At 48.8% G+C, this 21,503-nt stretch overlaps 2 protein-coding genes across 18 annotated transcripts in view; one reads left to right on the top strand and one right to left on the bottom strand.

Moving 5' to 3' along the window:
• Window positions 1-6,374, bottom strand: part of FKBP6 (FKBP prolyl isomerase family member 6 (inactive)) — a 32,188-nt gene extending 25,814 nt beyond the window's left edge. For 3 of the 4 annotated variants that reach the window (XM_025425831.3, XM_025425832.3, XM_025425833.3), the window contains exons 1-5: window positions 6,220-6,374; window positions 6,010-6,127; window positions 5,493-5,582; window positions 4,563-4,765; window positions 3,217-3,336 (exon numbers count right to left, since the gene is read on the bottom strand). In XM_025425831.3, the coding sequence (XP_025281616.1) occupies window positions 3,217-3,336; window positions 4,563-4,765; window positions 5,493-5,582; window positions 6,010-6,127; window positions 6,220-6,276 (588 nt within the window). In that variant the 5' untranslated portion in view covers window positions 6,277-6,374. The other variant, XM_049111062.1, reaches the window with a different exon arrangement.
• A 235-nt stretch (window positions 6,375-6,609) lies between these two features.
• TRIM50 (tripartite motif containing 50) lies at window positions 6,610-20,950 on the top strand. Of its 14 annotated transcripts, XM_025425842.3 has the most exons (10): window positions 6,612-6,925; window positions 7,261-7,510; window positions 7,622-8,016; window positions 12,128-12,539; window positions 12,860-12,979; window positions 16,061-16,156; window positions 17,753-17,983; window positions 18,074-18,096; window positions 19,211-19,335; window positions 19,973-20,950. In XM_025425842.3, the coding sequence occupies exons 4-10, from the start codon at window positions 12,141-12,143 to the stop codon at window positions 20,560-20,562; spliced, it is 1,584 nt and encodes a 527-aa protein (XP_025281627.1). In that variant the 5' UTR covers window positions 6,612-6,925; window positions 7,261-7,510; window positions 7,622-8,016; window positions 12,128-12,140; the 3' UTR covers window positions 20,563-20,950. The 14 variants fall into 14 exon arrangements, with proteins under 14 accessions (XP_025281630.1, XP_025281627.1, XP_025281626.1 ...); XM_025425845.3 differs by lacking the exon at window positions 7,622-8,016 and having other exon boundaries at window positions 6,610-6,925; window positions 7,269-7,510; window positions 12,132-12,539; window positions 19,216-19,335; window positions 19,973-20,223; XM_025425841.3 differs by lacking the exon at window positions 7,622-8,016.
• The last annotated feature ends 553 nt before the right edge of the window (window positions 20,951-21,503 follow it).

Genomic DNA, 21,503 nt, shown 5'->3' on the forward strand with positions numbered 1-21,503 from the left:
TAAATAAATAAAATATTTAAAAAAAAATAAAATAAAACAACAACAACAAAAACACCTGACTCTTGATTTCAGCTCAGGCTGTGATCCCAGGTTCATGAGATTGAGCCCTTCGTTAGGTCTGTGCTCAGCATGGAGTCTGCTTGAGACTCTTCCTCTCTCCCTCCAAAATGAATAAACAAATCTTGTGTCACCTGGGTGGCTCAGTTGGTTAAGCATCTGCCTTTGGCTCAGGTCATGATTCCAGAGTGCTGGGATCGAGCCCCACATTGGGCTCCCTGCTCAATGGGGAGTCTGCTACTCCCTCTCCCTCTGTCCCCCTCCCTCCACTTGTGCATGTGCACAGGCTCATACTCTTTAGTATTTTTTAAAAATAAAATAAATAGGGACACCTGGGTTGCTTAGTGGTTGAGCATCTATCTTCAGCTCAGGGTATGATCCTGATCAAATCTTGCATTGGGTTTCCAGTGGGGAGCCTGCTTCGCCCTCTGCCTATGTTTCTGCCTCTCTCTCCCTCTCTCTAAATAAAATCTTTAAAACAAATAAATCTTTAAGGAAAAAAAAAAGGGATAGATGGCAAAGAAAATCAAAGATAGCTCCCAGACAATGAAACAACAAGATAACACTGAAAGAAAAAAAAGGGAAAGTAGAAGCTCAATCCAGGAAGTCTAACAATTAACAGAGCCCCCCCCCCCCCCCACACACACACAAAGAAAACACAAACAAGGGCAAATTATCAAAGAAATAGCTCAAGAAAAATTTCCAAAATAGAGGACAAGTTTCCTGAATGAAAGGATACACCCAGGGCTCAAAACAACAAAATTTAGAACATACACCCATGACTGTAAAATTTAATAACACCAAAGGAAAAAAGATCCTTAATCTTTACAGAGAGAAAAGGTCACACAGAAACAGGAACCTAAATGATATCAGACCTTTTAAAAAAGATTTTACTTATTTATTCATGAAAAACATGGAGAGAGAGGCAGAGACACAGGCAGAGGGAGGAATAGGCTTCACACAGGGAGCCCGACGTGGGACTCGATCCCGGGTCTCCAGGATTATGCCCTGGGCTGAAGGCACCGCTAAACCGCTGAGCCACTGGGCTGCCTGATAGCAGACTTCTTGACAGCAATTATAAAAGCTGGAATCAAACAATAATCTTCTAAACCTGAGGAATGGTAACTGGATGCTAAAATTCCTAGAATTATATACTCAGTTATGCCAACTCCCAAGTGTGAGGTAAGTACAAGAATGTTTTTGGAAATGCAAGGATATACTTAATCAACACAAGGGGTAAGCAGAAAAAAGCAACAGTCCATAAACAGAATCACAGGAAAGCCCAGGACAAGTACTCTGAACCAGAGCACTGGAACGTAGAGCGAAAACGCTAGTGAGAACTAGAGATTCACCTTCTGAAAGAAAAAATAAAAGGTGTTAAAAAGAGCAACTAAAGCATGTCCAGTATCAACTCAAATGCCAGAAAAAGCTGCACACAGACTTAGAGGGACCAACTCTGGGGACAAGACCTGGGCAAGAGAACTAATGGTGAAAGGACTGAACTGATCTTTCTTCACTGGGAAGATTTTGCCCCTATGTGAGCAGGTTCTGTACCAAGAAACTTTACAACATTAGTAGCATCTGTGATTCGGGCCAACTGTGAGCCCAAGCCTGTACCTTGATTCTGTCAGCATTCCAAAGGACAACACACTCATGCACTCTGCCTGCCTGTCTTAAGCACACACATAGAAACCAAATTTGTGGCAGATACCATTAGCCACCTACCCAAAATCCATCTCTCTCCTTCTCTAGCATAGCCTCTATTTCATTCAAAGCAGCAGTATACAAATTAAATTGCATTTCCCACCTTCCTACACAGTTACTGGGGTCCACTGAATATGGGTTTGGCTAATGACATAGAAAAGGAAATCACTGGGTCAGGCGGTACTTCCGGAAAGCTCTTAACGTAAGTACACCAGATTCTCTTCCCCTCCCTTCTTCCTGCCTGTGTGACCATGTGATGCTACAGGTTGGAGGACCATCTGGGGATCAAAAACACAAGGATACATTTAAGGGTAGTGGAGCAGAAAGATGGAACGTGGATCCCTGATGGCTTCATGGAACTGACCTACTACCTTGGATTGCTTTCCCTCTCATTTGAAGAAAATTTATATTATGGTTTATTTTCATTAATTAATTACTACTTTAAAGTGAGCACACAAGCTTGTGAGCAGGGGAGATGCTGAGAGAGAGTGAATCCTAAGCAGGCTGCACACAGCCTGATGCAGGGCTCGATCTCATGACCTGAGCCAAAAATCAGGAGTGGGATGCTTAATCGACTGAGCCACCCCATGCCCATAAATCTGGTTTAAAGTACACTTTTTCAAGATTCTGTTGCTTGCAGCTGAATGCAAATCCTGAATGATTTAGTTCTCTTCACAAATGAGACAAAATTAGAATGCTCCTTAGGCTCTAAACTTGGTCCTGTTTGCCTCTAGAACCTAGGGCAGAGTTTGGGATACAGAAAATATTCATATTTGCTGAATGAGTTACAAAGCAAACAGTGAATTCCTGTCAGTACAACCTACGCTAGAAGTCAAACCACAATCCAAAGTCTGGTGGGAATGGAAACACCTCAGAGTTTAGAGAAATCTCTGCTATCAGAGAGACAGAAAATGAAGATGGCAAATGGGATGGAAAGTCAGTTGACAGAAGACCTAACTCTGGAACGAAAGCTTTTAAAGACTTTATACTGAAATACACATAATTACAAAAACAAGTCAACAGTTCAACAAACTTTCACAACCTGAACATACCCATGTAACCACATCCAGACACAAACACAGAACGTTACCGGGCTTCCCAAATCCCATGTCCCCTCTCCCGGTCGTTATCCCCTGGCATGAAGATTTTTTAATGAGTTTTTTCTTTTTTTTTTTTAATTTTTATTTTTATTTATGATAGTCACACAGAGAGAGAGAGAGAGGCAGAGACACAGGCAGAGGGAGAAGCAGGCTCCACGCACTGGGAGCCCGACGTGGGATTCGATCCCGGGTCTCCAGGATCGCGCCCTGGGCCAAAGGCAGGCGCCAAACCGCTGCGCCACCCAGGGATCCCTAATGAGTTTTTTCTTAATGACTGCATGTAAATAATAGGGACAAACAAGAACTTAAAAAAATGTTGTTAGGGTTTAAGTTTGTACTTCTAAAGCATCCTTACCCGTTTATATCTCACTTTGGCATCATAGAAACGATTTTGGCGGAAAAGGTAGTTGCCAAACTCCCGTTCAGTAGCTGCCACTTTTAGGACCTTCTGAAGTGGAAATTGATCTTGTTGCTCCTGAGGACCAAAGACAAGGACACCCAGCAAGGAAGCTGAAAGCCACACTACCATGATGCAAACGTTAATTACAAATGTGAATTTTTCTCTTTCAGATTTTTGTTTATTGCTGTGTGTGTGCATGTACTGGGCTTCGTGCTCCTGCAGAGGTCATCCCTGTGGCTCCCGGCAGAAGCTAAGGGAGACTGATATTACATGCTCTCGTTTTATGCACAAGAGCAAAAAGGTGGTCTACTCCTCTAGTCCTCCCAGAGATGCTCCCTCAAGAAACATGGTCACGTAGAATTCCAGAAACTGCTGGAACTTGCCAAGCATGGAAAATAGGTCTCACAACCACCACTTATCCAACAAGCATTTAATGGGTCTTTAGTCTGCCTGGGCACCCTACTGGTCTCCATGGCCACAAATGCTGGGTACACGTCAATCACCCACAGAACCTCTTTTCAAACACACATGTCCTAGCCTTGTCCCTGCCCAGAGATTCTCAATCAGGACACCATAGGTGGGCCCCAGGTATTTGTAACAATCTCTGTTTTGTGGAAAAGTGAGAAAAAGGTAAGGGCCCTCACTTGAGGAGGTGACAGTTTAGCTGGGGAGATGTCATAGCCAGATACAAATCTAGGTGGACCTCCAAGGGCACACATACAGACCAGACTGTGTGGGACAGCATGACTGTGAACATGTAAGGCTGCCGAAGAGATTACAAGCCCTAGTTCACGTGATGGGTTACGTGAAAGGCTACAATGAAAAGGTAACATTTAAGTTACGAAGGCAAAGGCCATGTGTCCCCATTTGCCTGGGACTTTCCTAGTCTACACCTGGTGTCCAGTTAAGAATCTTTTCTGTTCTCAAGTATTTTAGATTGGACAATAAAATCTATATTCATCTTAGTCAACCCCTACCAATGTTTGATTTGCTGGAAACCAAACAATGTTGAGAAGCAAATGGTCACGTCTTACACGAAGAACTAGGCAGAGGGTGACTAAAAGCTCACCTCTGTTGGTCTAGAACCCAAGGTCAGGGCTTGGCTTAGAACATCTGCCCACACAAGAAGCACAGCTAAGATGAACACGTACCAAGAAGTAGGAGAACTCCACCACCGCCGCCACCACACAGGAGCCTCAGGGTGGAATGTGGGGCAGAGGATCACCTTCAGGGTAGGGTAATTACCAAAACCACAAACCCATTCTCCCTATAAAATACGATGTCCGTACTCCAGAACTTACAGCTGAAAGGGCACAAAACTTGTCTGACTCAGCAGAGTCCAGGAAGTCAAGCAGCTCAATCTCGAATAGGACAGTGGTGTTTGGGGGGATCAAGGGAGGGCAGCCCAGCGTTCCATAGGCATAGGTTGGTTTGAACAGAAACCTGGCCAGCTCTCCTCTCCGCATGCTTAGAAGGCCCAACTCCATGCCCCAGAGGGTAATATCTGGAAGAAGGGACAAAGAACTTGAAATTTGCTGAGCATCCTGATCCAACGTCATCAATTTCTTCCCCCTGGAAATTCAAATCCTTCCACATACGCCAAGCCTTCTGCATTATGGTCCCAACTCACTTTTCAGTTGGTTTCCCACTACACCATTCCCAAACTTCAACTTCTGTGGGCTCTGCAACAATCTGGCCTACCACTGTTCACGAAGCTCCTTCCTCCTGCGAGGAAGTTCCTCCGGCCTAGCTTTTATCCTGATTGAAATCTTACACAAACTTCAAGGCTTGTTTCAAATGCCCCATTCCTGAAGCCTTTCCTGATCTTCCCAGCTGGAATCAACTGGGCCTTCATTAAGCACTCCCAAAACACTACTTATGCCCCCAGGACCTCACTGGATTCTGTGAATGTGCTCAATCTCCTCCACCACACTAGCCCACTAGTTCTAATCATTTGAGGAGTACATCTTCTCTTTTCACCCTGCATGATAGATGCTAAACCCTCAATAAATGTTCAGTTAACAAATGAACACGCACCATAGTTCTCAGGATGCAAAGGTAACGTTGCCAGGTAAACCATCACCCGAGTGTCTAGACCTCAAGGGGAAACGTGGACAAGAAGGGCATGGTTTAGCAAAAACCCACCTCAGAAAAACCAACTCAAAGTCTTTCATGCCTTGAAGAATTCCCTCAAATATTTCCTTATTTTCCAGCTGCTCAGCTCAACTTACCCTCTCCAAGTTTCATCAGCCGGGGGGTTTTCCTAAAGCAATTAGAATCAAAAGGCTTATCCATGTGCTCCAGATATCCAGAATATTTCACTAGGACAGAAGAAACGGTACAAGAAAATAAACCAGGAATGTGCACACCTCCTTATCAACTGTTACCAAAAAACAACAAGAACAATAACAACAACAAAAAGGATGAAATTCAATGTGCTTTGCCTGCCACCCTGATAGAAAAAAACCTTTGCTCAACGTTTGGACGCCTGCCCTTTGGCTGATTCAAGAGCTTGGCTGGTGGGCCTCAGCGTCCCTTGTTCACGGTGGCCTCATGCAAAGGAGCGATGGGTTCCTTCGCTTTCCCTTAAAAACCCGAATTGTAACAAAATGAGCGAGTTCCACCCTTTTTGTTTTTATTATTATTATTTTTTAGACACAGCCTTCCCCTCCCCACCTCCCAAGGTAAGGTACAGAAAACCGTTAAGGCCCAGCACTCCGCCACTGTCAGCTAGGAGGCAGGTGGTACCTAGCACGGAAGCGTCCGGGGTCACCAGCTCTCCAGCACCCTCTCGGATGACGTCCTTCAGCACGCCCCGGTCCCCCGAAATGTCCAGCATCCTCCGACTTAACCTCTCATACGGTGACTGGCAGGGAGAGACACAAGACCTCAGAGCGCCGGCTTGCACCCCGACTCCCGAGCCCCGCGCCCAAGACTCCACAGCGCGCAGCCTCTCACCTGGCCGGAAGCGTTGTCCCCTTGCAGGACCCTTGGGCTCCGCGTGCTCCCCCCCATCCCCAGGCGGCCGGGCCGCAGCGCGCGCCCTCAACCCCCTCGCCTTCCCAGCAGTGGCCCAGCCACCCCTTTATAGCCGGCGCGCTCCCGCTCCCGCTCCCGCTCCCGCTCCGGCTCCCGAAGGCGGCTCAGCTCAGGGGCCCCGCGCTCAGCGTTCAGGGCCAACCGCCGCCAACCGCCTGCCCGGGGGCCTAAGGCAGCGCCCTGAGCACGCGGCGGGGACTCACGGCACGTGGCAGGGCACGTGATGGAGAGGCGCGGAGCATGATGGGGCACGTGACGAGGAGGCTGGGGCATGATGGGACTCGCGCCGGGAAGGCGGGGAGCGCGAGGGAGCTTGTGGGAGAGTCACGCAGGGCGTGATGGGGCGCGGCTTGGGGACCCACCATGTGAGATGGAGCACGCTGTGGGGACATACTGAGCGTGAGGAGGAGGCACATGAAGGGGACACCAAGTCCCCGCGGCGGCAAGTGTGTGTGTGTGTGACCGGCATGTGGAGGGGAAGCACAGACCCTGATGGGGCACGTGACACACTGAGGGACACACCGAGCGCGTTGGGGCGCGGAGCTTAGTGGGAGATTGGGCGGTGGCTCGCGGAGGCTGCTGGGCGAGCTGGAGCGCCTGGCGGCGGCTGCAGGATCCTAAGGAGGTAGGTGGGGGGGCTCGTGAGGCGCGATGGGGAACATGAAGGGTTCGCGTGTGGCAAGATGGGGCTCGTGAGGGGAACGCGGGGAATGAGAAGGGGCATGTGGCTGGGATGTGGAGGGGGCGCTGGATGGGGTGCTGGATGGGGTGCTGGGTGATCGCGGGCACCTGGCCGGGACGCGTGGGATGGCCTGGGGACTGGGGGCAGGGGCTGTGGCGGGAGCACGCTGGGGAGCACGCACTTCCAGAAACGGTCTGCTGCCAAAAGCATCAGGCCTCGCACAAGTGGGGTATGTTGTCCCTTTTCCATTTTTCCTCATCTTCCTTTTTGCGTCGGAGACGTTTAGGCACAGACAGGCCTTTAAAGCCAAAATGCCCAGTTCATGAGAAAATAAGACCACGTCCCTCACATTTCCCGTCACTAAATCTACGGATCTGGACGTTACCCCTGAGGACGTGCAAAGCACGGATGACCCCGACCGCGGCCCTGCGGCTGGTTCCCCGGATCCTTCGTTGCCTGCCTGCTCCAGGACTGAGAGGTCGCCCCCTCTTCCGCAGCAACCTTGCGTTGACTACTGGGTCAGTGCAGGTAGTTGACTTTCTGCAGTTTCGATGTGTCCTAGAAGGCCTCGCCGTAAACAAGTCCCCAGCCCCCCTTGTCCCACGTCTCACAGGTGGCTCCCTTTCCTACTCTTCACAGGAAAACTTTCCACAAGAGTTGTTTGGAAGGCTTTCTCAATGATTTTGTACCCAACTCCATTTTCTCTTCAACACCGCTTGTTCCTGCTCAGTGTCACCAACAGTGCTCTGAATGCCACAATCCACAAGACACCTCTGTCCTCAGATTACTGCAGTCTTGTCAGCGTCTGATGAAGCTGACCTCTCCTTAACATTTTTCTCTTTTGTATTTGTTTCCTACTGTTGTCATAATCAATTACCAGAAAATTAGCTGTTAAGAGCAACAGGTATATATGATCTCAGCTATTTGTCATCAGTTTTGGAGGTTAGAAATCTGACGCTAGTCTCGCTGGATTAAAATCAAGGCCTTAGCCTTAATAGAGGCTCTGGGGAAGAACCTGAAGCCCATTCATGTTGGTAAGTACAGATCCTTGCAGCAATATACTGGAGGTCCCCATGTCCTTGCCAGCTATCAGCCAGGGGCCTCACTTAGCTCTTAGTGGCCTCTCTCCGGCCCTTGCTCATGAGCTCCCTGTACATCTTAGTATTAGCAACAGCGTGCTGAATCTTCTCAGGCTTTGAATCCTCTTGCCTCTTTTTCTGCATGTCTTCCTGATTCTTGCCTGGAAAAGTTCTTTATTGTTTCTTTTTAATTTTATTTAAAAATATTTTTATACAATATCTAAAAATATTTAAAAGGATGTCTAAGATATTTATTCTTGGGGAATGAGCATGTGCACAGGGGGAGGCACAGAGGGAGAGAATCCTCAAGCAGGCCCACCACTGAGTGTGGAGCCCAATGCAGGGGTCGATCTCAATGCCCTGAGATCATGACCTGAGCTGAAATCAGGAGTTGGATGCTTAACCGACTAAGCCACCCAGGTGCCTGGAAAAGTTCTCTATTGGCAAGGGGTCATATCGATCTGCTTCCTGGTCACCGTGCTCTCCTGATTTTCCTCCTACCTTACTTGCTGTCTCTTTTCAGTCATTTTCCTCTTCCTGATCTCTACACAGTAGCAATCTCAGGGCTCTGTCCTTGGACTCTTGCCCTTCTCTGTTCATCCCAGAGAGATTCCAGCTATTCCCACAATTTAAATATATGATGTACTTAAACACGTGGTGTATTCCTGATGAGCCTAGAGTTTCCCCTGAGCGCCACAGCTCCAGCCTGCTGTACCCAATTGCCTTTTTCAGTGGCTCTCAAAGTGTAGTTACCAGACCAGCAGCAGTGTTGTCTGGAATTTCTTGAGCCCGACCCTGAGCTCCTGAACCAGAAACTCAGGCCAGAACCCAGAAATTTGTGTTTTCACAAGCGCCTCAGGTGATTCTGTTAGCTGAAGCCTGCAGACCACTTCTACTCAATTGCTCCACCTGGATGTCCTCAGGCTGTCTGCCTCTAGATTCCCCCACCTACCATTTCACCTTGAAATTTTCTTTTTTTTTTTTTTCACCTTGAAATTTTCTATATCAGGCTTCACTATCCACTGAGATGCTAAAGCTACTGTGATCCATTATCTACACAGTGGCCAGAGTGGTCTTTTCAAAATACAAGTCAGACTCTGTTCCCTTGCCTTAAAACCCTCCAATAGCTCCCATTGCCCTAGAAATTGTTATTTTAAGTAGGCTGCATGCTGGGCCCCAATGTAGGCTCTAACTAAAGACCCTAAGATCAAGACCTGAGATCAAGAGTCAGATGCTTAACTGACAGAACCATCCAGGCGCCCCTGCCTTTGAAATTAAATCTAAACCTTTGCCCTCCTCTGCAAGGCCCTCTCTGCCAACTCCTCTGACTTCCTCCTGGTGTTTCTTCTCACTATGCTCCAGCTACTCAGGTCTCCTCTCTAGTGTATCTCATAAATACTGAGCTCTTTCTAGCCTTTCTAGGTCTTTGCTGCGCATTGCCTGGTCTGCCCTCCTGTAGTCTTCTAGGTGGCTGGCGTCTTTGTGTCCTTCAAGCCTCAGCTCAACCATCCATCCTCAGAGACTCTGCCCTGCCCCTTTGTGACATGTTCCTCAAACAACTCATTACCTCTTGCCCTTTTTGTTCTTCATATCATTATTTCCTGCCAAGGATTTTATTTTTTTAAGATTTTATTTATTGATTGATGAGAGACACAGAGAAGTAGAGACACAGGCTGAGGGAGAAGCAGGCTCCATGCAGGGAGCCCGACGTGGGACTCGATCCCGGGTCTCCAGGATCAGGCCCTGGGCTGAAGGCGGCGCTAAAACGCTGAGCCACCCGGGCTGCCCCTACCAAGCATTTAATATCATGATGTTGTCTTGTTTAGATCCTACCCCACACCTACTTCTATTATATTACAAATTCTGAAAGGATGGAAACCTCATAGGTTTTGTTCTTTGATGTCTCCCTAATGCTCAGCTTACTGCTTGATACATAGCAGGTGCTCCATATGTGCAGGTGCTCAACAAATATTTGTTAAATTAACAAATCAGTTAGCTTTCCACATGCCTGTGCCAGACCTTGGTCTTGCTTGTCATGGGGTAGAGATTGCCCCAGCTGGCAGAGAGGGATGCTTAGGCCTATAAGGATTGTGTACTGCTGGTCTAGAGCCTATAAGGATTGTGTACTGCTGGTCTAGAGCTCTTGTTTGTTTCTTTATTCATTTAAACGCTTTTTTAAAAAAATATTTTATTTATTTATTCATAGAAACAGAGAGAGGCAGAGACACAGGCAGAGAGAGAAGCAGGCATCATACAGAGAGCCTGACGTGGGACTCAATCCAGGGTCTCCAGGATCACGCCCTGGCTGCAGGCGGCACTAAACCGCTGCGGCTGCGCCACCGGGGCTGCCCTAAACACTTTTTAAAAAAAAAAGTCATGAAGGGGGGGAGGGGCAGATCGCGAGGGAAAGGCAGGCTCCCTGTTGAGTGTGAGCCTAGCACAGAGCTTGATCCCATGATCCGTGAGATCATTACCTGACCCAAAACCAAGAGTTGGAGGCTTAACTTACTGAGGCACCTAGGCACTCCTAGAGCTCTTGTTAACACTCCTGGACACCCATTTTCATCTCTTTTCCAATAACTTTTTACCACACCTACATAATATGCATAGTGTGTTAAGACTAATATTTATCGACTGTATAAAAGAAATGTTTAATTCTAAAACTTTGAAAGATTTTATATAAAAAATTTCGTAATTCAAAAATACTGAGTAAAGGAAGTGAGACAGAAGAGCATGTGCTGGGTAATTGTTTATCTGAAATTCAAAACCATGGGATCCCTCGGTGGCGCAGCGGTTTGGCGCCTGCCTTTGGCCCAGGGTGCGATCCTGGAGACCCGGGATCGAATCCCACATCGGGCTCCCAGTGCATGGAGCCTGCTTCTCCCTCTGCCTGTGTCTCTGCCTCTCTCTCTTTCTCTCTCTGTGACTATCATAAATAAATAAAAATTAAAAAAAAATGAAATTCAAAACCAGGCTACATTAATCTATGATGATAAGAGTCAGGTTAGTAGCTATCTTTGTTAAGGGGTTTTGACTGGGGAGCACATAGAGTGTCTTCTGGGTGCTGGAGATATTCTGTAGATCTTGAGAGTGAGTATACTCTCATGGAATGTGTACATTCAAGCATGTAGTTAAGATTTGTGCCCTTTATAGAACACCTATCTCAAAAACTTGAATAAATAAAAATACCTTCAAAATATAGATTCAGAAAGAATTGTGTTGAAGCATGAGTCCACACCTGATTGGGGTCTGTTAGGTGTGGCTGGGGGCCCACTTCCTCTGTCTCTCCCCCTTCCCCAAGGTGTGGCCAAGGTGAGCACCTGAATGTTGGGATTATCAATGCTGCCAGGTGAAAGGAGTCTGCCTCCCTGGTCCCGTGATGTGGCCCAGGTTCCACCTGATTCTGGGTGACCTTGACACGGGTATTGCTGGAAAAGGAGGAGGAGCTAAGGGTCAGAGACTAAGGGTGGAGCAGGCATTCAGTTGCAGTCCTCAGGTCTCTTAGCGGCTCTGTCGCATCCTGGGGAGAAGACAAGACTGAGCAGATCTGGTGGACATCCCAGTGGACTCTGAGAAAGCAGGTAGTTCATTTAGAATGACCTGGGGGTGTTTGTTGTAAATGCAGATTTCTGGGGCTCTTGGAAAATGTGATGGGTGACTCAGCAGTCTTTTATCACTGTGCTTCCAATGGTTACTCACCAGTTTGAGAACTGATCTAGAAGGTGGGAAGGACCTTTGCTTGTTTTGGCTGTCCATTTCTGAGTCAGGATGCTTGCTGCTGCTAGAGGGCACATTGTTGGTGTCACTCCAAAGACCCTGCAGAGACGGCCCTTTTTGTGTTTACCTCCAAATCGGAGTGAAATATATAGAATCCTATATCCAAGTGAGTTTCCCCCAATTAAGCCCTTTGGTTTAAAGATAGAAAACAGGGCCAAGGTCACAGGGGTTGGGATTGGAATCCAGGACTGGAGACCCCAAGGCACTCTGATTTCCAGTGGCACTTGCCAGGGTGTGGGGCCACAGGGGGTGGAGGGAGCAGGCTTGAGAAAGCTGCCCTCTGTTCTAGCCAGGCACTGTGGATGGCGTGGCAGGTGAGCGTGCCCGAGCTGGAGGACCGGCTTCAGTGCCCCATCTGCCTGGAGGTCTTCAAGGAGCCCATGATGCTGCAGTGTGGCCACTCCTACTGCAAGGGCTGCCTGGTGTCCCTGTCCCGCCACCTGGACTCAGAGCTCCGCTGCCCAGTGTGCCAACAGGAGGTGGATAGCAGCAGCTCCCCGCCCAATGTCTCCCTGGCACGGGTGATTGAAGCCCTTCAGTTTCCTGGGGATCCAGAGCCCAAGGTCTGTGAGCACCACCGGAATCCGCTCAGCCTCTTCTGTGAGAGGGACCAGGAGCTCATCTGCGGCCTCTGTGGCCTGCTGGGCTCCCACCAGCACCATCGTGTCACACCGGCTTCCACTGTCTATAGCCGCATGAAGGTGGGCAGTGAGGCTGCTGGGGGGTTGGGATCAGGGACCCACCAAGCCTAGCTCCTGCACTCTTTGGGTGCCATCACATGGCACCGAAGGATTCCCTCCAGCCCTGTCCTGGAGCAGAACTCGTAGAGCATGCATCCATCCATCATGTTCTGAACAGCTGCTCCAATCTCCAGCAGGTGTTCAGGACTACTGACTTGCATGATGGAGAGCCCCTTGCCAAGTGATAGCCCATTCCCCTGCTCTGTTTTTCTTTGTAGCTCTCATTTATATTTTGAGTGCTCCCAGAATATGCATGAGAGCAAGCACTTTTATTTCCTCAGGAATGTTCATGCCTAGAGCCATGCTTAGCATATAGTAAAAGCTTAAAAGCGTATTTGCAAAAACCGTGTATTCCTGGTCTCATGGATTTTTGCCTCAGATCTAGCAGATCATCATTTAAGGTGAATATTTTAGGTTAAAATGTTGATCTAAGATTTATGAAGGGTGGGGTTATTGTTGTACTTTACAAATGAGGAAACCGGCTCAGAGAAGGTAAGGATCTTACCCAAGGTCATACAGTTTGTCAGTGGCAGAGTGAGGACTCAGACTGTGGCCAGTTTTCTTTCTATTGCCAACAGAAGGGTGGGAAGGATTCTTGGAAGTGAATTGTTACAGGGTACCTGGCATAGTGTTTGGGAGGAAGGGAGAGTAAAGGTAAGGATTGACAAAATACAGGTGATAGGGGCAGGGAAAAGAAAGAGCATCAAGATCTGGAGGCAGAGTTGCAGGGATTTCCTGGCTGAGTGCCCTGGGCAGTGTTTCTTTGCTTCTTCAACCCTGGAAGACAAGTATGAAAATGTGCACAGGGCCAACCCAGCTATCCACCAGCCCCTCTTACCCACAGATGTGTATCGGCACCTAATGTGTGCTAGGTGTTGTACTAAAGCCAGTGTACAATAGTGAGCAAGAGGTTTGCCCCACCCTGGGGAGCTCACAGCCTGGGAGTCTGGCAGAGAGTCCCATGTGTTGGGTGCTATTGTCAGGGTTAAGTATAGGCAGTGAGGAGATCATCTTGAATGTAGCTCCTGCAGGATCTCAGATGGTCAGGGAAGGAAGGTTTCCTGGAAGAAGCAGACTGTTATACCAAGACCTAACCATAGGGAAGACTTGGTAGGAAAAGAAGGGGAGGAAAGCATTCCATGTATAAACACAGCCCTGCAAAAGATCAGGAGGGAGGGATATTTAAGGAATTATAAGTTGTTCTGTTAGGCTCAGGGGAGAGTTAGGTAAGTGGAGGCCAGGTCATGGTAAGGCTTATGTGACACATGAAGGGATTTGTAGTTTATTCTGAGGACCATTATGGTGGTAGGGGCACTGGAGGGTTCTAAGCAGAGTTGTGATATAGTCCACACACTCTGCTGGAAGGTGGACTGGAGAAAGAGGCTGGGGGTGTAGGACTGGAATAACTACATATAGGTGGTAATTGAAGCCACAGGAGTGGAGAAAACCAACAAGGATAGTCTGCAGAGTGATAGGGAAGACATAGATGATACCCCCAAGGAGACCAGGGTTTAAGATTCGGGTAGATAGAGCACCCCAAAAGGGACAGAAAGAATCAACAGAGAGTACGAACACTGGCTGAATATGGCCTCCTGGAAATCAGAGTGTTTTAATGAGAACAAGATCACATGTGTGAAATGCCTGCTGGGGATTGGAAAGAGTCTGTAGGATTTAGCAGTAAGAATTGATTATCTTGGCAGGAATAGTTTTAGTGGAGTGTGACAGGAGGAAGCCAAATTGCAGTGCAGTGAAATTGAGCCTGTGTTTTATTAGCCCAGGAAAGAGGAAACACACAGGAGCTTGCTCATCATTTCTGGCTTGGAGCCTGGGACCACTTGGGTCCTGGTTTTAGATGTGGGTGTTTGTGATCCCAAATTCTTCTCTGTGATGCAACAAAATTATGTTCTTATTGGATCCTTTTCACGCATTCCTGTTTTCCTCCTATTGATTGAGATCTTGAGATTATTTATTTGTATGATTCTGTTTCCTCTCACAGTGACCCAGTATACAGGAAAGAGGGAAAGAATAATCTCATCTCTCTGTGCCTCAGGAGAATTACCACTGGAATTCCATTCTTGGGTTGCTGGAAGATCTTCCAATGCCTCATTATCCAGAGCAAGATTCTGTGTACATATACCCCTACACTGGCTTTATTCTTTATTCAGCTCATTTTCAGAAAGGTTTTTGCAGCTGGATTCCTTTTTTTTTTTTTTTTTTTACTTTTATTTATTTTTTAGTAATCTCTACACCGGCTGTGGGACTTGAACTCACAACTGAGAGATTAAGAGTCACATGCTCTTCCAGCTGAGCCAGCCAGGTGCCTCTTTTGCTGATGATTTCTTCTTTGGAACTATCTTAAGCCAAAGATCATGTATGCTCCATGTGCACAAACCAGCAGGGCTCCACTTAAGTAGTACAGCTGGATGGGGTTGTAGGTAGTCCTGGTTGAACCCTTAATAGTCAGAGGGCGCCTGGGTGGTTCAGTTGGTTAATCATTTGCCTTTGGGGATCCCTGGGTGGGTGGCGCAGTGGTTTGGCGCCTGCCTTTGGCCCAGGGCGTGATCTTGGAGACCCGGGATCGAATCCCACGTCGGGCTCCCTGCATGGAGCCTGCTTCTCCCTCTGCCTGTATCTCTGTCTCTCTCTCTCGTAACTATCATAAATAAATAAAATATTTTAAAAAATCATTTGCCTTTGGTTCAGGCCATGATCCCAGAGTCCTGGTATGGAGCCCTGTGTCAGGTTCCCTGCTCAGTGGGGAGTCTGATTCTCTCTTTTCCTTTCCCTCTGTGTGTGCTTGTGCTCTTTCTCTAGCTCTCACTCTCTCTGAAATAAATAAAATCTTAAAAACAACAACTCCAATTTGGGGCCAGGGAAGCCTAGGAGAAGTAAGTTTATCAGCCTGGGAAGGCCCCAAATCCCAGCTGGATCCAAGCCTGCTAGGGAAGACTTAGGTCTTTACAGGGAGTAGGGACTCCCTAGGTAAACCTGGACAACTGCATACACCATTGGTCTCTCTTGGGGCCGGGCTTTTTGTGATACCTTGATCAAATGCCTACTGATTCTAGACCTGCTGGTGACCAGAGAGTTTACTTAGTTGGTACCCAATGGCCAGCATTCCATTCAGGGAATGTTGGCTTCAGAGTGATCATCGCCCCTCTTGGATATTGTGTAGTGACTGGATATTGTGTAGTGACTTCCAAGTGGTTATAGTGTTTAGCATCCATCTCCATGTTCTGAAGAGGGATGACCTGGAGATCCTTTTCTATCTGGGTAATTCCTGCCCTCAATGTGGAATATTCTTGAATAATCTTAACCTATATTGGAGTCAGGAGTACCCAGCTAGCTCTTTCCCTGTTTCCACTGGGATGCTTGTGGCCATTGGGATGCTGCCTGGAAGGGTGAAGCTCAGGGCTTGTCCCAAAGAGCTGAAAAGGTGAAGGGGTCCAGCTACTCACAAGGCCATGGTACATTGCCTCCAGGAGGAGCTAGCGGCTCTCATCTCTGACCTGAAGCGGGAGCAGAAGAAGGTGGATGAGCATATTGCCAAACTGGTGAACAATAGGACCCGGATTGTTGTGAGTGCCCTTTTCCTCTGTACCCTTACCCTGGGCCTGGCCACCTTCCCTTTTCTTTTTTTAGTATATGTGCTGCCGAAGCGAGCACCACCTTCCCTTTTCTACAGAGCCCAGTTCTGATATGTTCTTTACAGAAATCCATGCCTTCATATAAAGCCAGAATTCAAAGTATTCTAGGGCAGAGTGGGAAAAGGGCAAATCCCCTCAGGGAAATCAACTCAGTTGTTCGGACTCTGTCCAAGTTGGCTGTGTCCCTCTTGTCCTTGGGACTGAGATAACACAGAACCCAAGTCCCAGAGGTAAACAGCTCAAAGTGTGGGCATAACTCTTCTGCCCTCTGTGCTTCACCTTGGCAGTCTATGTGGTGCCCACCTACTACCTTGGAGCAAAGGTGTAGAAAAGCTTGGCTTTCTGCTTTTCCGGAGTGACAAGCACACTGGGGCTAGGAGTATTCTGAACAAAAGATTCACAGCCATATTCTCAGTTTTGAAGGGGAGAAAACATTTTATGGATAGTATTAAAACCTAATAGAAACAAGAAAAAGGAAATGCGTGCTTAGATTAGGGAGGGCAATCAATAGAAAGCAGTAAAGGAGAATAAGACACAGTGACATCAGATCAGACACTTACAACAGCCAACCTCCTCAGCGGGTGAAGCCTGAGGGAGAGGCCTGGGTGGAGTGTCTTTTCATCAAGTGAGACTTGCAACTGGCCATCCCCATAAGGGTTGTATTTATAGGGCAAATGACAGTCTGAAGTTAAACATTTGTTCATCTCTGCAGTTTGGAGTGAGCTGCATTCCTCTGTTACCATGTCTTTACATCTTCAAAGAGCCTGGGCTAGGTGTGCTTGCCCCTTCTCCCAGATTCCATTCTGGGGGGCCAGCCCAGCCTGGAGTTGGAGGGAGATGTAAAGCAAGATTTACAGCTCTTGGCGTCTAGAGGCCAGCTCACGTCAACTAATCAGGTTCCCAAGGTCACTCATGCAGCACAAGTCTCACAAACAACATTCTTTCACCTGCCTGGTAAGTGCAGGTTGGGGTGGGGTAGTTAGTTATTCAGGACAGATAGCAGAAATCTTCATCCATATGATTCAGGAGGGTATGGAGCCCAGGCCCTGCAGGCATTTGTGAAACAGGAGCAGGAGGCCTGTGTTCTCTGAGAATCACCTTGGTTAACCCTCCTCACCCTGAGAGGTGGCATTATCCTTGTCTGATGGAGGCTGAGCTCAGAGTCACTCAGGGAATCCTGACTGTCTGAAGTCTGCTCTCCCAGGGCCTTGCAGACTTTCCATTTGTGGAATATTGTACTAAAGCTAAATCTTATGTGCACATTTAATAGTTAAGGCAGTTGAAAGCAGAGCCACTGTATTTGAAATGGGAGCTGGGAGCCCAGTCTCTCCCCTGCCTCTGTTCCCCTCCCCATGGCTGCATGTGGGATGCCCAGGCACAGCATGAACACTGAAGTCTACTAGAACCAGCTCCAGTTGGGGAGGCCCAGGAAGCTCTAGGCTGCCAGGGCAGAGGGACACTGATGTCAGCCATAGCCAGGCAGTTCTGCCTGAGGCTCCAGCTGTAACCAGCCCCTTCTTGTCCCAGAATGAATCTGATGTCTTCAGCTGGGTGATTCGCCGTGAGTTCCAGGAGCTGCACCACTTGGTGGATGAGGAGAAGGCCCGCTGCCTGGAAGGGTTGGAGGGTCATACCCGTGGCCTCGTGGCCTCCCTGGATATGCAGCTGGAGCAGGCTCAGGGCACTCAGGAGCGGCTGGTCCAGGCTGAGCGTGTGCTGGAGCAGTTCAGTAATGAGAATTACCACAAGTTCATCCAGGTGAATGGACAAGGGAGCGTCCCCCATGGCAAGGACCCCAGGGCTCCAAGAGCCTCCCCCATGCCTTAACCCTTCTGTTTTGTCTTCCAGAATTATCACTCCATGGTCTCCAGGTAATAACCTTGGAAGGAGCTCTCAGCTTGGATCTGGTGGCTCCTCTCCACCACTTCCTGCTTTCAGCTATACCAGTGCCTTGGCAGCAGCTGCCCACATCTGACTCTGTACTGAGCTCGGAGAACATGGAGATGAATGTCATGCCCCTGCCATTAACGGTCTCAAAGACTGGTGGGCAGCAGATGGTGAATTGTGGTTACATCACTGTGGGTACCTAAAACCATAAAAGTTCACACATGAGCTACAGAAATAACAGGAGATGGTTTGGGTTTGGGGGTGGGGGGATTGGCAAAGCTGATGCACAGGTGGGTGAGCTTAGGATCGAGAATGGGTGTTGGCCAGGCAAGCAGAGTGGGGAATGGTCACATGAAAGGGTGAAGTAGGTCGTGGACTTGGGAGAATTATGAACTTAGTACAAGTGCTGTAAAACGTGTGATGCAGGGCAGAATGGGTGACAAATGGGAGAGGTGGGTAGGAGCCAGAATGAAGGGCCTTGAATCCTGCACCATGGTGTGGGAAGGGATTGGATCCATGTTCCAGTCCCAGCAAAAGAACAACCATGCAGTTCCTCGGCCTTCGTCAGACCATAATTGTGAGGAACTCCTTGTTTTTTTTTTTTGTTTGTTTTTGTTTTTGTTTTTTTTCAAATTTCCTTTAGTCTTAGGGACAATCACTTCAGGAGCATTGGTTTAAATGAATGGACAGTGAGGCTGTTGGGGAGCAGGTGTGTACTCCAGCTGTGGCTAGGGGCCGGGGTCGCCCAGTATAGAGAAGCTGTACTCAAACGTTAGTGTGCATCAGGACCACCTGGAGGGCTCATTAAGTCATCACTGGGCTCTAGTAATCACTTTCTGATTCAGCAGGACTGAGGTTGGACCTGAGACATTTCTAACAATCCCCCAGGTGATGCTGCTGGTCTCATACCTGCCCTGATATAGAGTGTTTCTCCTTCCAGGAAGGGGGCAGGCCCTCAGAGCAAGGTGGAGGGGAGGGAATGACTGGCATCTTGAATGCGCAGTCTTTGGAGCTGCAAGAGGCTTGTTGAACGTGGGTGAGAATGAAGGGGTGGGGTTGGTGTGCAGCTCTGCCATCATGGTGAACCATCACCCTCAGCACAGAGCTCCAGCAGGCCCGGCCTTTGGAAGGCACCTTCAGCCCCATCTCCTTCAAGCCAGGCCTCCACCAGGCGGACATCAAGCTGACCGTGTGGAAAAGGCTCTTCCGCAAAGTTCTGCCAGGTAGGGCTCTGACCCTGCTCTCTTCCCTGAAGACTGCCCTGCAGGATGGGCAGCAGTTTGTCACTTGTGCCAGGGCTTAGGGCCCAGAAGACTGGAAATCTGTGTGCATGGGTTAGTGGTAAGAGCGTGGCTTTGGGGTTCCACTAGACACCCTGGGCTCAAGCTCAGCTCCATGTCTTATTGGCCAAGACAAGTTGTGTAACTCCTTTTTTTTTTTTTTTAATTTATTTAAAGAGCCAGGGCTCAAGTTGAGGGAGGGGTAGAGGAGAGAGAGCATCCCAAGCAGACTCATCACTGAGGACGGGGCCCAACACAGGGCTTGATCTCACACCCTGAGACCATGACCTGAGCCAAAACTGAGAGTCCGACACTTAACGGACTGAGTTCCTTAAGCACCCCAGGTGGGTGCTCTTTCCCTTAGCCAAGAATGCCTCCTCCACAGCTGTCCATTTTTTTCCACCCTTCAGGAATTGTTCATGCATTCAGCAAACATCTTTAGGGTTCCCTCTTCTGTGTTTGGCCCCTCCTTAGACGGCCTCTCAAATACAGGGATGAGGCCACTACAGTTCCTCCCTTGAGGAGCTCAGGGTCTGCTGCCTTCTGTGTAGCTTAAAAACACTTTTTTGATCTCTCTCAGCCCCGGAGTCCCTCAAGCTAGACCCTGCCACGGCCCACCCCCTCCTGGAGCTCTCCAAGGGCAACACAGTGGTGCAGTGTGGGCTTCTGGCCCAGCGGCGTGCCAGCCAACCTGAGCGCTTTGACTACAGTACCTGTGTCCTGGCCAACCAGGGCTTCTCCTGCGGTCGTCACTACTGGGAGGTGGTGGTGGGCAACAAGAGCGACTGGCGCCTGGGAGTCATCAAGGGCACTGCCAGTCGCAAGGGCAAGCTGAGCAAGTCCCCAGAGAACGGCATGTGGCTCATCGGCCTGAAGGAGGGCCGGGTGTATGAGGCCTTCAGCTGCCCTCGGGTGCCCCTGCCTGTGGCTGGTCACCCCCACCGTATCGGTGTCTACTTGCACTATGAGCAAGGAGAGCTCACTTTCTTCGATGCTGACCGCCCCGATGACCTGCGGCTACTCTACACATTCCAGGCTGACTTCCAGGGCAAGCTCTACCCCATCCTGGACACGTGCTGGCACGAGAGGGGCAGCAACACACTGCCTATGGTGCTGTCCCCGCCCAGCGGGCCTGTCCACCTCACCCCTCCGCAGCCCACCAAGCTGTAGGGTTGCTGGTGAGTCTGCCTGCCTACAGGCTCTTCCAGCAGGGGCTCTGCTGGGTTCAGCCAGCAGAGATGATGACGTCCTTTACTCTTTGGGAAGGTCTTCATGCCTGTATATTCCTGGAAACATTTAATGATAAGAAGAAAAGGACCATAATCCCTTCCCTATCAGCCAGGCGTGTATTTATTAACCTTTTGCTGGTCATTCACCTGCTTATGAACCAGCAGAACCAGGCCTTAGTGTCCTTGGGTTAAGATAGACTTCCCTTGATCCCTCCTAACCATGCTTTCTGCTTGCTCTTTTAACAAAAGGTGGAAACATTCCCATGTATATTTTCTGTCAACGTGAACTTAAGAATAATAAATTTGACATGATCTTTCTCTTTATTAAACTGTTGTATGTATATACTGCTTTATGTAGGTGTTTAAAAGCAGCTCTAGTCTCTGGTGGGGCCAGAAATCCCCTCTACCTCGGGCCGGCTCTCTCTGGTTAAGAGTCACGTCAGTCACTCTGTTATTGCTGTTTTCAAAGACCCTGATTGCATCTGCCTCCCCATTAGTTGAGATGGAAATAACACTTCAGAGCAGAAGCAGGTAGGGTCCAGACAGGTGTGGCCTATCTCTGAAAGCTGCTGGGCATGTGGGAGTGGGTCCAGGGTCCCCATCTGTTCATGAAGAGCTGATGGTGTCCCCTCCAGACCACAGCTGTGACAGCTGAATTCTCTCCCAAGGATTGGAAAGTTGGAAGAGAGAATGCTTGGAGCTGGATCATCTGAGACCTGGTGCTTTAGAGAGAAGCTCCTCAGCCTGTGCTCTGTGGAACTGCCTGAGAGACTTCCCTGGGGGAACCACTTTGCCCCAGTGCCCTAGCACGCACCCACATTGACCTGACCTTCAGCCCATCTGAGTGGTCCTCCAGGGACTGGAGAGGATGGGGGGCTCATG

The sequence above is a fragment of the Canis lupus genome, chromosome 6 (genome assembly GCF_003254725.2).
Source record: "Canis lupus dingo isolate Sandy chromosome 6, ASM325472v2, whole genome shotgun sequence".
Classification (NCBI taxonomy): domain Eukaryota; kingdom Metazoa; phylum Chordata; class Mammalia; order Carnivora; family Canidae; genus Canis; species Canis lupus.